Genomic DNA, 17,485 nt, shown 5'->3' with positions numbered 1-17,485 from the left:
CTGGCTCGATCTGTGGAGCCTGCAACTCTTGATCTACGGGCTGTTGGTCCCAGGCCCACTTTGGGCGTAGAAATCACTTAGAGATAAAATCTTAAAAAAAAAAAAAAATGAATACGGGATCCCTGGGTGGCGCAGCGGTTGAGCGCCTGCCTTTGGTCCAGGGCGTGATCTTGGAGACCCAGGATCGAATCTCAGGTCGGGCTCCCGGTGCATGGAGCCTGCTTCTCCCTCTGCCTGTGTCTCTGCCTCTCTCTCTGTGTGACTATCATAGAAAAAAAAATGAATACAATGATCATTACCACACTTTAAAAGTACACAAGCTCATTGACAAAGAATTTTTGGTGATAAGATTTTTCTGAAAAAAAAAAAAAAAAGGTGAATACATGTCCTCCAACGTCAACGTCATAACTGTGAGCGGGTAAAGGGCTGTGTTCAGGGACAGTCCCTGCTGTCCAGAGGACAAAACGGTGTCCCGGTGCTGGCCTGAGACGGGGCCTGAAGGCGTTGGTGGGGCCTGCGGAGGGAGGGCCGGGCACCTGGGGGGGGAGGGCCTGCACCTGCTGAGGGAGGGAGGGCCCGCACCTGTGGAGGGAGGGCCGGCACCTGTGAGAGGGAGGAGGGCCTGCACCTGCGGGGGGAAGGGCCTGCACCTGCAAGGGGGGAGGGCTGGCACCTGCGAGGGGGAGGGCCTGCACCTGCGGGGGGGAGGGCCTGGCACCTGGGGGGGGAGGGCCAGCACCTGCAGGGTGGCGGGGGGCAGGGGGAGGCCTGCACCCGCGGGGGGAGGGAGGGCCGGCACGTGCGCGGGCCGCCGTGGAGCGCCGCCTAGACGCGCGCAGCTCGGAGCCGGGCGCGGGCCTCGGCGCAGGGCCCTGGCGGCTCCCGGCCGGCCGCCGGCGCGCCTGGTCCCGCATCCCCGGCGGCCTCCATCCCTCCGCGGTCCTCCCGCCGACCCGCCCCGCGCGCCCGCGCCTGCGCAGAGCCTCTTCTCGCGCGAACGCGCGGGCCTCAGCGTCGAGCGCCCGGCCTCGCCGGCGTCTCCGGGGTCGTCCTGCTCCGCGCGGCCCCTGGTCGTCGCGTCCACACGGGAGCGCGCCCGGCCTCGGACCGCGACCTCGGACCGCGACCTCGAGGGACCAGCCCGCGGACGGCCCGGGGGGGAACCCGGCGCGCGGGCAGCGGAGCCGCGGCCCGAGCCCCGCCCCCCGGAGGCGGGGCCCCCGGCCCTCTGCCTGCCCATTGGCCCGCGTGCCCGTCAGTCTGCGCCGGCCCCGCCCCGCTCCCCGGCTCCACCCGCCGCCTCCCGGCCGCCGCGCCGCGCCGCGCCGCTGCCCCGCCCTGTGCGAGGCCCGCCCGGCGCCCGCTCCGCGCAGCTCGGGGAAGGGGCGGGCTCGGCCGCCGCGGAGCATCGCCTGGTGGGCGGCGGGCCGCGGCCTCTCCGCCGGCAGCACCACCTGTCGCCCGCACGGACTTCGGTAGGGCTCCGCGGGGCGCGGCCTGGCGCGGCGGGGCCCCGGAGGGAGGGGAGGAGGGGGAGGGAGGGGTATGGCAGGATGGGGGGTCCGGGAGGGAGGGAGGGAGGAGGAGGGAGGGGGTACGGGAGGATGGGGGTGCGGGAGGGAGGGAGGGGGTACGGGATGATGGGGGTCCGGGAGGGAGGGGGCTCCGGGAGGGAGGGAGTCCGGGAGGGAGAGAGGAGGAGGGAGGGGGTACGGGAGGATGGGGGTCCGGGAGGGAGGGAGGGGGTACGGGATGATGGGGGTCCGGGAGGGAGGGGGTACGGGAGGATGGGGGGAGGATGGAGGATGGGGGCTCTGGGAGGGAGGGAGGGAGGGAGGGAGGGGGGAAGGAGGTCCGGGAGGGAGGGGGGGCGGGCGCGGTTTCCCTACCCCCCCCCCCCGCCCGCCGCGCTACTCGTGGACCCGCCGCCGGTTTGGGCGCGTGCGGCGGCGCGGGGCCGCTGGGCGGGGCGCGGCGGAGGGAAGGGCCCGGGGTCGGGCATCCTTCGCAGCCCCAGCGGGTCGCGGGCTGACCCGTGAGCCCCGAGCCCCCCACCTCCCCGCGCCCCTGCAGCCGGGCGCCGGCCCTGCACCTGCGCGGGCGGCAGGACTCGGTTCAGCAGCCTGCCCGGGCTCCGGGGCTCCTGGCTCCTCGCCGCAGGGAGCTGTCGGTGCAGGTCGTGGGTTCGCCCCCAGTGGCCCGCGCAGGCCTGGAGGTGGGGGGGTGGGGGGTGGGGCCGGGGATGGACCCTGGAGGTCACGACCGCAGTTCTAGTAGCGGTGCCCCGGTGGGTTCCCTCCTGCTGGGTGCGCTCACGGGTTCCAGGCCAAGTAGTCGATAAATAGCCAGGTTGTTTCCTCTCGTGTTGCAGTCGGTAACAATAGAAGCTCGTATTAATTGTCCGCTCCCGCCTGGACACTGTTCTGTCCGTGAATCATCTCAAAATAACTCTTTGAGGTTGGTATTGTTATTTCCACTTTACAAATAAAGAAACTAAGGCTTAAGAAGGTTAAGTAACTTGCACAAGATCACAGGTTCTAGGTGGCAAAGTCTGGATTCGAACCCAGGTAATTTAAGGTAAGGGCCCCATCCCTCCCTCCCTACTTGTTGTTAAAGTAATTGCAATGTTGTACTCGTGGAACTTTAACCTTAATCTTCACCCATGCATTTATTCTGTAGTTTCCAGGCATTCTGGAAGTAAGAGAAGAAATAGTTGCCCACACTTGCCCCTCCCTACCCCACCCCTTGTGTGTATCTGTATGTGTATATGTACACACGCACGCGCTTCGGGACTGATAAAACATAGGTAAATATATAATCTATTGTGCAACTACTAAAACTGATGGAGTTACATGTGCTATGTTACATGGTTTGCCAAAACACAGAAAAAAACCGTTTAACCCTTGTCTCTTAATCTCTTAATGTGGGGCCTTTAATTAGCTTTGAACTTTGATTTGTAACCTGTATTTGACTTTTATGGTAGTTATAAAGACTTAATTAAAAGGTAGGAATAGAGACCAGATATGCTGATAAGACTTTTATCATATATTGAGGAAATGTTGGGCTATGGTTTTGTAGAAATTCTCCAATCTCTTCAAAGTTAAATATACTCTTTAAAAAAAAAAAAAAGATTTTTAAAATTTACATATTCATGAGAGGCAGAGACATAGGCAGAGGGAGAAGCAGGTCCCCCCAGGAAGCCCGATGCAGGACTATATCCCAGGACCCCAGGATCATGGTCTGAGCCCCAAGGCAGACCTCAACCGCTGAGCCACCCAGGCACCCCAAGAGTTAAATATACTCTTGCTGGACAGTTAACTCCTGAGAAAGAACTGCTTATAGGTTTCATCCTTACAAGGTGTTTATGCGTAGTGTTTTTGTTTTTTATAATATTTGTTATGGAAATACGTTAAACATTCATTAAAAAAGACTCCCTTTACCATTTGAAAATTTCTTATGCAGATTAACTCCTATAATGCTGCTCATGGATAATTTATTTTTAATTTCCTGTGAAAACGACCTGTTCTAAACTACATTAAATTATATATGAGGTTAAACTAAAATAAACTTTAATTTATGTTGATGAATTTTCAACAAACAGTCATATTTTACTTATTTTATTTTTTAAGTAGGCTCCACACCCAACACAGGGCTTGAGCTCATGACCCTGAGATCAAAACTTGAGCTGAAATCAAGAGTTGGGCACTTCACCAGCTGAGCCTCCCAGGCACCCCAAACTTAGTCATATTTTAAAATATACATAATACTGAAACCTATAGTTGTTTACTGAGGATAAATTTTAGAGGGAGCACAAAATTCATACTATCAGAATCACTCTACATTTTCTAAAAATCTGTTTTATTAAAAGTTAGCTTTTATTTTAAAGTCACCATGTTCATTATATGGCTGCGTATTTCCTTTGAACAATATATATCCAATATATATCCAGTCATGGTTAGCATTTATTTAAACTGTTTCCAATTAAATCTCTAGGTCACAAATGAGAATTTGGATGGTAAATGTAGATCCAGGCAACATCAAATGTCATTCTAAACAACATCTAGAGAATCAATACAGTATTTTTCACTAACCATGATTATCCTTATAGGCTCTTAATAAGGATTTCATAGTAGAAAATGGTGATATGGGGCATCTGGTTGGTTCAGTCCATCAAGGATCTGCCCCTGGCACAGGTCATGATCCCAGGTCCTGGGATCTAGCCCCATGTCGGGGGCTCTGTTCAGTGGGGAGCCTGCTTCTCCCTCTCTGCCTGCTGCTCCTCCAGTTTGTGCTCTCTTACTCTCTGTCAAATAAATAAAATCTTTAAAGAAAAAGATGTTGATGCAGAAACTAACAGGCATTCAGAAGACACCTTGTGACCACCTTAGTCTATTTTTACTACTAATAGTGCTTAGATAACTAACATTTATAAACACTTAGAGGGCACTGTGATAAGTATCTTACATGGATTATCTAATTTAAATCTTAGAGTGGCCCTGTTTAGTGGGTCCTGTTTATCATCCCCATTTGAGTGATGAGAAAACTGCAACAGACTTCTTCAAAATCAGAGTTAGCATTGGTCAGGATTTAAATCCAGTAGTTTTGAGTCCAGAGCTTGCCTTGACTACCCTGCTAAACTGCCTGGTTATGGGTTTTGTTAAGTAAACTTTTACGTCCTGTAGTTAAGCTCTTTGTGATGATGATAAAACTCTTAATTGCTTGATAATTTTTATAAATATCATTATTGCTACACATAGCTCTGCAAAATAGAGTTCCCTCTGCCCTGTTTGATTGATGAGAGTATGAGACTTCTCAGGGCTTTTGGACTTCAGGGGCAGGTATGTAAAGGGGGACAATTGGGACCAGACATAAGACTGCCAACTTTTAATTCTGTCAGTAGCTAAAGGACCTTTTTAAATTAAGGACCTTTTAAAGAACTATTGCAATCTACAGTCCCCATCTTTTCAGACAAGACAAAACATTTTTATCACCAAAAAGGGTATGAAGATCAAAAGTAGAGCAGGAAAACAAAGACAAATTTTGTTTTATGAAAGACTGTGTTGCATTGTCCCAGTTTTTCTCATTCGGCCACACACCAGTGAAAAATTGTTCCAGATTAACACCGATTCAGACACCATTTGGGAATGCCTGGGTGACACGGCTGATTCCAGAGCAGCGATGAGCTGAGTCTAGATTCAGACTCCAGTCTGACTGCAGAGCTTGTGCTCATTGCACCCAGTCGTGACCTCTAATTTCTGTCTCCCCTGCATTGGCCTCCTTTAACCCCACATAGGGAGGAGAGCAGTCTCCAGCAGCCAGGGGCCTAGCAGTTTCTGTCCCAGGCCAGTTTGTAAATACCAGAGAGTAAGTTCCAGGGCAAGGCCACATGAATGACACACCAGGGGGAGAAACCAGAGGCGTAGCCCAAGCAAGCAGCTCGATTTTATATGGTGATTGAAAATTAGAATCCCACCTTTTGGTTCCTGTTTTTACCCCACTCATTCTTAGAGTTCTCCTTTCATCACATCTGTATAACGTAACATTTTATCTTGTTGCCTCCTCAACTGATATTAAGCCTGTTTGCCTATGTCTGAGTCCTTGGTTCTAGTTTTGGCAGATTTTTTTTTCCTTGATTTTTTAACTTACGCCCACTGTTTTTAAAGACACTATTAAAATTACTTCGTATTTTATTTTACCCTATATCACTTACTAATAAAGTAATTTCAGTGATAAAACATTCCGTAATTATAATGCTTTTCTGCATATGGTCTCTCATTTGATCGTCACCATCATCTGTAAGGTAGATTTGACAAGTGGTGTTATGTTTATTATACAGACTACATTCAGGATTGGGTAGAAAAGTAAAACTTTAACCAGGAGTTGAAAATAGATTTCGTATATTAGAATGCTGGTCTTAAATTAACTCCTGAAAGAAAAAACTCGAATTCTCCTTACTTGCAGTCTCAATTCTTCTGGCCACCAAACGTGAGATATTTCCTGCCCCCCACACCCAGCAGTTCTCCAGTTCTTAGCAGATGCTGACTGGGCGTGCCTTAATTTAACTTAATTCTGACACTGTCTGAATGGAGATAACTTCAGATCCTACAGGTTAGGGGCTCAGTCCCAAAAGACTGCCCTGCCCCTATGTAAGATGCCAATCACTAGTCCCAGGCTGTGACCCATACTTCTGATCAACCGTCTGTAAATTGAGGCTTCCCACAACCCCTCCTGACTCGATGATTTGCTATAATGACACCCAGAACTCAGAGACATACTTTGCTTACATTTGCTGGTTTATTATAAAAGGATACAACTTAGGAACCCACAGAAGGGATACATAGAACCTAGGTATTGATGAGAGTGGGGGGGAAGACATAGAGCTCTTTGCCCTCCCTGAGCATGTCACCCCCCTGCATCTACGTGTGTGCACCAACATGAAAGCTCAGCAGATCTCCTTGTTAAAAAGGAGATCTCAGGCCTGCCCACTTCCCTTTCTGTAGGTTCCAGAGTGGGGCACAAATTTCCTACTCTCTAATCACATGATATTTCTGGTGACCAGCTGTATCCGGAGGCTTTGTAGGGGTCCCCCCTAGGTCACCTCGTTAGCATAAACTCAGTATCATCAAAAGTGGCTTCCTATGAATAACAAAAAAGTACTTGTATCATTCAGGAAATTCCACCGGTTTTTAGGGGCTCTGTGCCAGAAATTGGGGACAAAAACCAAAAAAAAATTTTTTTTTAAGATCTTATTTATATATTTGGGAGGGAAGGACACAGAGGGAGAGGCAGGGGCCTCAAGCACACTCCGTGCTGGAGCCTGTCTTGGGGCTTGATCTCAGGACCCGGAGATCATAACTTGAGTGGAAATGAAGAGTTGGACTTTTAACTGACTGAGCCACCTAGGCGCCCCTGCAAGTATTGATTATACTACAAGTGCTGATTACAAAATGAATTTTTCTTCAGATTGTCTCTGATTTAAAGTAAAAATCATTCCATCCTATATCTTAGATGTCTGCCTCGCCAGTATACTGCAATACTAGTCTTTCGTACCAAAGTTTTAATTTTGTGCAATAATGTTGTCTCTCCTGGAAGAACCATACAAACACATGATCAAAGCTACCGTTTCAAATCTTTTAAGAATTTACTTTGAAATTATTTAAAAGGCTTTGGTTGCATATATCATACTTCTTGGCCCCTTAATACTTCACTGTGTTTTCAGAACAAGGATATCTCTTACATATGGCTATCAAATAGAGACAACTTAAAGTTTTATGGTACTTTTTTAAAAAAGATTTATTTATTCATGAAAGACAGAGAAAGGCAGAGACATAGAGAAGCAGGCTCGTTGCGAAGAGTCAAATGCAGGACTCAATCCCAGGACCCCAGGATCATGACCTGAGCCTAAAACAGACACTCAACCACTGAGCCATCCAGGTGCCCCTACAGTACTTTTATTTAAGCTACAGTATATCTTTCAGTTTTGCCAATTGTCCCAATAAATGTCTTTGATAGCATTTTTTTTAATTCAGATTTTGCGTTTGTCATATGGTCAGCCTTCTTTAAATTGCAGTAGTTCCTTAGTGTTTGTCTTTCAGGACATTAACTCTTTAAAATGACCAATTATTTTGTTGTATATCTCTCATAATTCTTTATTATATTATTGAAGTATATTTGGCATATGATACTGTGTAAATTTAAGGTGTATGACATTAATTTGATGCATTTATATATTATAATATGATTGCCATTGTATTGATAGCTCTTGCCTCTTATGTTGTATAATTATCATTTTTTTTTTTTTAGTGGTTGGAACAATTAAGATCTAGTCTCTTAGAAAGTTTGATGATTATAATACAAAATTGTTGTCTGTATTCACTATCCTATGCATTAGACCTTTAGGAGTTATGATTTCTTAGGACTCTCACTGCAGGTTTGTACCTTGAATTATCTGTTCTGTCCTCCCTCCCCCAGTCTCCATCTCTCATGGTTCTTGATGTCCTTATAATCATATAGATTTTTTTTGTGGCCGCATTTATGCAGCACGTTTATATAAAACATCCAGAACACGTAAATCCATAAAGATAGAAAGCGGGTTGGTGGTTGTGGGCACTGGAGGAGGAGGCAGAGCCATGTAATGGGTAGTATTTCCTTCTGGGATAGTGAAGGTGTTTTGGAACTAGATAGATATGGGTTGCACGACATTATGGATTTTCATTTTTCTTTTTTTCAAATTTTTAAAAAAGATTTTATTTATTTGAAAGAGAGCAAGTCCAAGCAGGGGAGTGGCAGGCTGAGAGAGAGGGAGAAGAGTATCATGACCTGAGCCAAAGGCAGATGCTTAACCGACTGAGCCGCTCAGGTGCCCAACATTATGGATTTTCTAAATCCCTCTGAATTATTCACTTTAAAATGGCACATTTTGTTATGTGAATTTTACTTCCATAAAAATTAACTTAAAAAATAATCCCAGTGTAATGGTTTGCTGCACCTGTTTGCTGCATCAGGGTATTGAAACCTTGATATTTCAGCAAATAAAAATTCCAGTAGAAAACTTACTGTGGGATAAATCCAATGGTTAAGATAGAGGGGCTTTGCAAATTGAATTTGGGTGGGAGAATTGATATGCAGAAGAATCTATTATATTCCCATCAGTAAATATTTGATGTTTAATGTATTATATAGAGTTTTCCATTTTGAAAGATTCCCATGTGTTTGTGATGAGTGTGAAAGGGCAAAAACAGGTTTTATATCCAATTTGCATGTTTTTAATATTAAATAACAGGTTTTTTTTTTTAAAACAAAACATATTTAGTACATTACATTTAAACACTGACTATAGGGATCCCTGGGGGGCTCGGTGGTTTAGCGCTTGCCTTTGGCCCAGGTCATGACCCTGGGGTCCTGGGATCGAGTCCCACCTCGGACTCCCTGCATGGAGCCTGCTTCTCCCTCTGCCTGTGTCTCTGCCTCTCTCTCTCTCTCTCTCTTTCTCTCTCTCTGTGTCTCTCACGAATAAATAAAATCTTAAAAAAAAATAAAAATAAGCACTGACTATATTAGTACATTAAAATTCTACATCCAGATTAAGAATTTGAGTAAGTTTCTCTTCCTCTGAATGTTTGTGCTCCAGGCTTTCCTGTTACCTTTCCACTTTCAACCTAAACTCCCACACCCATGTGCATGGACCGCATGTCCTTGTTTACTAGATGTTACCTTGTTTATTAATCTTCCCATTTCTTTTTCTCCTAAAGGGGAGATACGTACCTTGCCGCACTTGGGTGGGTTAGAAAAAGAAATGCAGTATATGCAAAATAGCAATGATTACTAACCAGGGACTTAAGAGTGTTGTCAGGAAAAGTCAATCTTTGTTTTCACCCAATTACTACTCTTTTACAACTGTTACAACCTGTAGACACATAATCATACTTTGAAAAAAGCTTTTTCAAGTGTGGAAAATTAAGCTTTCGAAAACTGATACCTGGATGGGCAGGCAGTTCTATCATATGTTTCTCATCCTTTATTTTTTCTTTTCTCCCAGGTGAAAGGAAAGATGTTGTCCCGGTTAAGAATAGTTGCTGTTCCTTCCACCTTGGCATGTCGTCACATACACATAAAAGAGAAAGGCAAGCCGCTCATGCTAAACCCAAGAACAAACAAGGTTAGTGACATTAATATTAACCTTTTCTCTCTTCCTGGTAAAGGTTTGATATCTTTTAGACTGATAAAGTGTGAACTTTTTATTTTTATTTTGTAGGCTCATGCTAAAACTATTCAGAAGTATTTGGGTTTTTTCCGCACGACTTTCCACCTTTCTCCACGGGGCAAGACTCATGACTGTTTTATCGCTTCCACTTTCACCCACCACAACTTCTACCACCAGAAAAAATTTGACTTTATTTCCTAGTCTCAGCTCAGAAAAAGTCCCTAGAATAGCAGTCTGGCCAGGACTTCTGGCCAGTGTGGAAAACTTAGATTTACCCAGCTCAGAACAAGTACTTATCCTGGACCAATGCAACTGAGCACTTGGGATACGGGGTCAAAATTGTAAAATGAAATTTTGTCTAACGTCCACCCCTACCATACCCCCACCCAGCTTTTTGGACACAAATTGTTGCACTTGGGTGCTTTTGCCCTTTAATCTCACAGCACTGCTTCAAAGTGGAGAGACTTCTGACCCCCTCTTTTATGCTTTTGGGGCAGAAGTGATGGGAATTGTTGGTATCTAGTCTTGCCTTTATTCAGGGTCCAAACTGTGTTCACCGGGCAAGTCCCTATTTCCTAGTGGTTATATTAATTAGTAAGTACATATACTTCTGGAGAGAGATTTCTTACTGAAACCTTGTAAGAGTTTACATGGAGTTTATTGTAATAAGTGAGATTTACCTCTTGGGAGTGGTGCAGATTAAGGTGGGCTTTATTTTAAAGCAACAGTCCTCAGAAATTTGCCATTCCCATTCGTCTGCCATGATGGGCATTGGGGGTAACTCGTGTACAGTAGGATGTGTTTTGAAGGACTTCAGGCCTACAAAGGGACATTTGACCACGGGTCACACGAGCGCCTCTTCTTTGTATTTTTGAGACCTTGCCAGAATGAGAATTCAGCCGGCAGCAGTGAACTGAGTGATGCTCACTGAGGGATATTCTAACCCTCCCTCGTTTTGGCCTTGCTTCCCCAAATCTTGCTTGCTCTTCACGATGCAGCTCATCCAAAATCCAGTTCTCCTGTAGAGCCTTCTCGTACACCGTAGACTGGAATAATCGTTCCCATCTCTGCAACCTGTAGCAGTTTTTTATCTTCCTGTTCCTGTGGCGAGTAACCCACGTCCGTGGCTGCGTGCTTCCTTTCATGTCTTACGTTGTCATTGAAGTTATCGTTGGTATTTACGTTTTCGTGAACTTTTATTTCTTAACTAAAGGTTAAGGTTAAAGTTCCTTTGGGACAGGCACCATTCAGAATTTTACATTTTTTACAACGCTATGGGTATAGAAAATATTTGCTAATTATGTTGGTCTTATTTTTATCCTTACAGAAACTATCTAAAATGTACTCGGAATTATGAGAAATTTATGAAGTACGTTAAATTAAATTTATGAAGTATATTGTTAAATTTATAAAGTAATTAATTTTAAGGAGGAGGGTAATCTCAAATGCATTACAGTACTTCTGTAAAGAAAAGAAAATCTAACGCTCTGGCCCTCTGAAACCTCCACGACTGGATAGCATCTGTGTAGGTACCTAACCGAAGATGACTTTTGGAAGCCCCTTAAGTATCAGAGTTTTTTTTTTTTGTCATGTGTGTTTAAGAAGGAACATAGACTCATGATTCCTGATTCAAGGGCCATGAACTCCTTGGGGACTTAAATCAGGTTTCTACTTCACACCTTGTAAGCTAAATGTTTTAAGAGTATGTTGCTGCTGTGATTAATTAAATAGTAATTTTAGGCAGTACTGAATTCTTTTAAGATTGTAATCTTTTAAGATGTCTGTAGTCACTGCCTACTAAAGGCAGACCTGTTGCTATGTCTGTAAGGCTTTTTCATTGTGTTAAATAGTGTATAGTTTACAGTTTTAACCATTTAAAATTGTATAGGCCGGTGACCTTAGGTGCATTCGGTGTCCTGCATCCATCACTTGAAATGGAAACGTGGAGGCCATTCGGCTGTCAGCCCCCCTCCCCCCTTTCCTTCCTCTGCCCCTGGCAACCACAAATCTGTTTTCTCTTCCTATAGATTTGCCTATTCTGGTATGAATATGAAATTCTTTATGAAATTTTTTAGAAGTCCTTATACTTTAAAGGATTGGATATCATCACGCTGGGTTATAAGCAGGAATTTCGGTGTGAATTTTGATTTCTAGCCATGAATCGCTTCTCGGCCTTTTGGCTAAGATCAAGTGATTTCTAGCCATGAAACTTTGGCTCTTTGTTTAACCTTTCCAGATCTCTGTTTTTATTTTAATTTCCTCCGACTGGATCTCTAATATAAACTAATTCAATTTTTTCTTGTTATTTCTGTAAATAATAAGAATTATATTGTGACTAATGAAGGAAAATCACATTCCTACCACCCCAGTATATCATGTTTTTATTTTGCCAAATCCCCTTAAAAGTGTATTTACTTTTAAATTTGTAGTATACAATTTTATATGCCATTTTACTACTGGGGAGAGCGTATTATCAATAATCTCCATGATGCTTCATAAGCCTTCTATATATGGCTACATCGTGGTTGAGTAGGTCGATTTGGAATAACAGAGACTGACCCTTACAGGACATGTAATCTTCAGTGTGGTCATAACCTCTTTGGATCCCAGTTTCTTCATCTAGACTGTTGTGGAGGAAAAAGAAAACTGGAAAGCTACTTTAGGCAATGTAAATTCTATGTAAATATGAGTTCCTTGCTTTAGGGGATGTTTTATAATCAGTTAGCCATAATGCTATTGTTAAATATTGTTTTCAGTCTTTCTTTAAAGATTTTATGTATTTATTTGACAGAGAAACAGCACAAGCAGGGGGAGAGGCAGGCAGAGGGCGACGGAGAAGGAGACTCTCTGCCGAGCAGGAGCCCAGGGCGGGACTCTGTCTCAGAACCCTGGGAACGTGACCTGAGCTGAAGACAGACATTTAACTAACTGAGCCACCAGGTGCCCCTATTGTGTTCGGTCTTGACATTATGAATCGTTAGTTACTAGCTATCAGTTTTGTAAGTAGGTATTTGGTAACTTCCTAATCCCCAATAGAGAACTCTAACCGCACTGGGAGGGAAAGAAATAGAGGGGCCTTTGCTCTCTCCCCAGTGTGTTTACCTGTACGTTCGGATCTGGTTAACGGATTTTTTCAGTGTTGGCATATGTGAAGGAACTGAGTGTGTCTAAAGGAAAATAGCTCAGGGAGTTTTTCAGGACCAGCTGAAGGAGGCACACTTCCACGATGTTGATTGGGAGGGTATTGCCGTGGCATAGATGAGAAAAGGGCAGACATGGCGGGATAGGTGGGCCTGGGGAGATGGAGAGAGGAGGAGAAGGGGACGGTTCAAGAACTAATCAAGGTGGGATCCCTGGGTGGTGCAGCGGTTTGGCGCCTGCCTTTGGCCCAGAGCGCGATCCTGGAGACCCTGGATCGAATCCCACATCGGGCTCCCGGTGCATGGAGCCTGCTTCTCCCTCTGCCTATGTCTCTGCCTTTCTCTCTTTCTCTCTCTGTGACTATCATAAATAAATAAAAATTAAAAAAAAAAAAAAAGAACTAATCAAGGTGTTCATGTGAAGCTAATGTCATCTTTGCAGGCTTGCTTCACTTATTAATAGCAGGCTAGCAAATTTAAGCATTTGATCAACTATTAACATAAGTACCTAATATATAAAATTGCTTTTTAAATCATTTTAACTTCTACCCTGCATTATAAATACAACACTTTTTTTTCTTTTTTTTTAACTTTTTATTTTAAGTAGGCTCCACACCCAGTGGGGAGCTTGAACTCATGACCCTGAGATCAAGACCCAGGCCAAGATCAAGACTTGGACACCTGGGCGCTTGAGTGGCTCAGTCATTTAAGCATCTGATTCTTGATTTTTGGCTCAGGTCATGATCTTGTGGTCATGAGATGGAGCTGCATCCATTTGCTTCCTACCTAATTGTGTTTTTTGAACTAAAGTGTCTCTTGTAGACATCATAAAATTGGATCATGTTCTCCGTCTTACCAATCCATGCCTTTTTATTATAGATTTTAATCCATTTACATTATATAATGGTTGATAAAATGATTTATGTCTGCCATTTTGTAGTTTGTGTCTTGTCTTTTTTGTTCCCATATTTCTCCATTGTTCCCTTCCTTTGTGTTAAATTGATATTTTCTAGTATGCCATTTTAATTCCTTTTTCATTTCTTCTTCTGCCTTTTTAAAAAATTTTATTCATTCACAAGAGAGACAGGCAGAGACCTAGGCAGTGGGAGAAGTAGGCTCCCTGCAGGGAGCTTGATGCACGACTCGATCCCAGGACCTCAGGATCACGCCCTAAGCCAAAGGCAGACGCTCAACCACTGAGCCACCCGGGTGCCCCTCTTCTACTGCCTTTTTCTGAGTTATTTTCTTAGTGGTTTGCCCTGGGGATTGCAATTCTTGTCTTTATGACAATCTAGTTGAGATTGATTCTAATTTAATTTTAATCGTACACAAAAACTATTGCTGTATATAGTTCCATACTCCTGGCCTTCTGGGACTACTGTTATGCATACATTGGCACACTTGATAATGCTCCACTCGAGTCTGAGGCTCTGTTCATATTTACTAATTGCTTTTTTTTTTTCTATTTCTCAGACTAGGTAATCTCAGTTGACTTTATGTTTGCCAATCGCCTGCTCAAATCTGCTGTTGAGCCCCTCGGATTTTCTTTTTACTTCAATGATTGTACTTTCAATTCCAGAATTTGTATGTTTGGTCCCTTTTTATATCTTTTCATTGATATTCTGTAGTTAGTGGGATATCCTTCTTGTACTTCCCTTTACTTCTTTAGATGTGCTATCTTTTAGTTCTTTGAATATATCCAAAATAACTAAAGTCTTTGTTTATTTAGTACAATGTTTGAGATTCCTTAGGGGCAGTTTCTATTAATTACCCTTTTTTCTTTATATGAGCCAGACCTTGTTTTTTTGCGTGCCTTATAATTTTTTTGTTGAAAACTGGACATTATCAATAATGTGGCTGCTCTGGAAACCAGATATTCCTCTCAGTGTTTCTTGTATTGCTGTTGTCTATTTACTAAATTTCTGAACTAATTTTTTTATGTGTGTGATGTATAATTGAACTACTTCTTTAAAGGGTTTATTCTTGTTTGATAGGCCCACTAAAGTCTGCTTTGTGAGCTTGGTGGTCCACTTATGATTAGATGGAGACTTAAATACCTGAGGGCTCTGTGTGCATGTTGGGGCATGCCTTTAGTACTCAGGCAGTTTACAACTAACCGTCAGCCATCATTTCCTGCTTACACGGATTACACGGAGCCTCAAGGTAGTCCGAGGTGGGAGCTGAAGCCTCCCCCCGCCCCCCCCCCCCCCCCCCCCCCGGCCCCAGGTCTTTTCCTGGACTTGCCTATAGCTCATGATGAGATTCCTAGGAATATATTAAACTTTTCAAACTCTCACCCACTCTGTGGACATTTTGTTTCTCAGCTTTTCCTTTTCAGAAAGATTTTTGGTTATCCTGTTTGCGTGAGCTGTTACCCACTGCCTTAGGCAGCTGCCATGTTAAATAATTACCTCTGATTGTTTTCAGCAAGATTTTCTGGAGGAAAAACCTATTCACACTGGGTGAACTCCAAATCAGGTTAAATACAGCCTTGCAAGTGGAGTCTTCCCCTGTACCACCAGACAGATCAAATAATGGCAAATTTCCTGGATACGGGGCTTTAGAATTACCTCCAACCTCCCTTTAGTAGCTGCTAGATTCTGTTTTCAAAGCAATTGTTTCATAGTGATTGCTGCTTTCTAGGCTACTGTGGAGCTAAGGAAAAAATAGGAATAAGGCAAATAAAGATGTCATGAAACTAGCTGTTCTTATGAAAATTCAGCTGTTTTTCTTGAGTAAAATGTTCCCTGATTGCTGAAGCCTTTGGTTAGTTTCCAGAATTCTGAAAAAAATTTATTCTGATCACTTGGCCAGTGTTCTTACTACTTTTATAGAGGAAAAGATTTGGGAAGTCCCTATTCTGGCATTTTCACTGACATCACTTTGGTGAAAGGGATTTAACACACAGCTAAGTATTAGAAATTGGAAAAGATTTTCTTATGACATAGGTTAATTTCTTTCTCAGTATCATTCCCTCCTTTGCCCTTCTCAACTCCACCTCACATCTTTCTAGTGGGAGTAGCTCCTGTCATCAGTTTGGTTTGTGTTCTTCAAGCTGTATTCTGTTAATTTCATTTCTAATGTATACATTATACATTTCTAATGTGCAATGTATATTCTCATGCACCTGTATATAGTATGTACTTAATGGGGGTTTTCTGAACATAACAGTCCACAGTGAGCGTGTTTGATTTGCAGCGTGCTTTTTTCCCCTTAACTATGTGTCTAAGAGATTCTTCTACGTAATTAGAGATCTGTGGTAAGTGTATGGTATTTCATAGTCTAGAAATACCATAGGTTCCCCATAATTGATGGGCTTTTAGTTAGTATGTTATAGTCAAGAGAAATAGAAACACTACTATAATCTTTTTATATACACCTCTTTATTTTATGCATGAATATTTCTTTACGATGGCTGTCTAAAAGTAGAATTGCTCTATTGTAGAGTATGTGCATTAAAATTTAAGAATATTTTTGGGGTGACTTCTAAAAAGCTTAAACCTGTTTATTTTTCCAGCAATGATAAAGAGTAACTTTTACCACACCCTCACCAATAATAGAGATGATCAGTCTTAAAAATGTTTTATAGTCTGGGCAAAATGATATCTTACTGATTTTTTTAAAAATTTACATCTAAATTACATTTTTGCAGGATAGCATCATTGCAACCTCAGTAAGCAATAATTTTTAATCCTTTTCTCCTTTTTAGGGAATGGCATTTACATTACAAGAGCGACAAATGCTTGGTCTTCAAGGACTTCTACCTCCCAAAATAGAGACACAGGATATTCAAGCTTTACGATTTCATAAAAACGTGAAAAAAATGAATGGCCCTTTGGAAAAGTAAGAGTTGATTAGATGTCTAGTTCTTTATTGATGCTCTGATCAGAAGAATTGGGAGCATTATGATTATTGCATAAGAAATATGCAGTCTCATAATGAAGTTTGTGTTTTAGGAGTTAACTTATTTTTATAATGACTGTGTTTCCTTTATTTCATTGAATACTGTGTTCACTATTATAAAATTTAGCAGAAATCTATTTTTTAAGCTTAAAATCACAGAGCATTTCAGCCTTGAATGGAATGTTTAGGAGCAAGAGCTGTCATCTGATTTGTACCCTTTCTTTAAAAAAGAAAAAAAAAATATTTTATCACAGAGAGAGAGAGAGGCAGAGACACAGGCAGAGGGAGAAGCAGGCTCCATGCAGGGAGCCCAACATGGGACTCGATCCCGGGACCCCAGGATCAAGCCCTAAACCGCTGAGCCACCTGTGCTGCCCTGATTTGTACCCTTTCTATTCAACTTTTGTTAATCTTCTACTTTGTGTGTGCCACTGTACTAGCCACTAAGGATGTAAAGTAGGTAAAAATGATAGGTGACCATATAATATATAATCCAATCTAGGGGAGTGAAAAAGAAGCATAACTGAAGCTGTCCCAGGCAAACTAGAATGTGTCATCATCCCAGCCCTGCCTTCTAGGAGCTCATCAATAACTAGTTACACTGTGATCATCATTGTACTCTATACTACACTGTGCAGAACAAGGAGGAAAAGGTACTGCAGAGGATATTCTGAAAGCGCAAATAGGGGCCCCTCACTGGACTTGGGGAGTCCATTTAAACTTCCTAGAGGAAGTGATG

General features: G+C 43.3%; 1 protein-coding gene across 2 annotated transcripts in view; it reads left to right on the top strand.

The window, feature by feature from the left end:
* The first annotated feature begins 1,332 nt into the window (after positions 1-1,332).
* LOC129514600 (NAD-dependent malic enzyme, mitochondrial) overlaps positions 1,333-17,485 on the top strand; it is a 48,734-nt gene continuing 32,581 nt past the window's right edge. Inside the window, exons 1-4 of one of the 2 annotated variants that reach the window (XM_055333330.1) lie at positions 1,335-1,475; positions 2,372-2,457; positions 9,539-9,658; positions 16,553-16,686. In XM_055333330.1, the coding sequence (XP_055189305.1) occupies positions 9,551-9,658; positions 16,553-16,686 (242 nt within the window). In that variant the 5' untranslated portion in view covers positions 1,335-1,475; positions 2,372-2,457; positions 9,539-9,550. Of the gene's footprint in view, positions 1,476-2,371; positions 2,458-9,538; positions 9,659-16,552; positions 16,687-17,485 lie in introns of both variants that reach the window. The other variant, XM_055333329.1, reaches the window with a different exon arrangement.

Source organism: Nyctereutes procyonoides, unplaced genomic scaffold (assembly GCF_905146905.1).
Source record: "Nyctereutes procyonoides isolate TBG_1078 unplaced genomic scaffold, NYPRO_anot_genome, whole genome shotgun sequence".
Taxonomy (NCBI): domain Eukaryota; kingdom Metazoa; phylum Chordata; class Mammalia; order Carnivora; family Canidae; genus Nyctereutes; species Nyctereutes procyonoides.
Note: the sequence above shows the minus strand (reverse complement) of the source record. Positions and strands in the feature narration are given on the sequence as shown.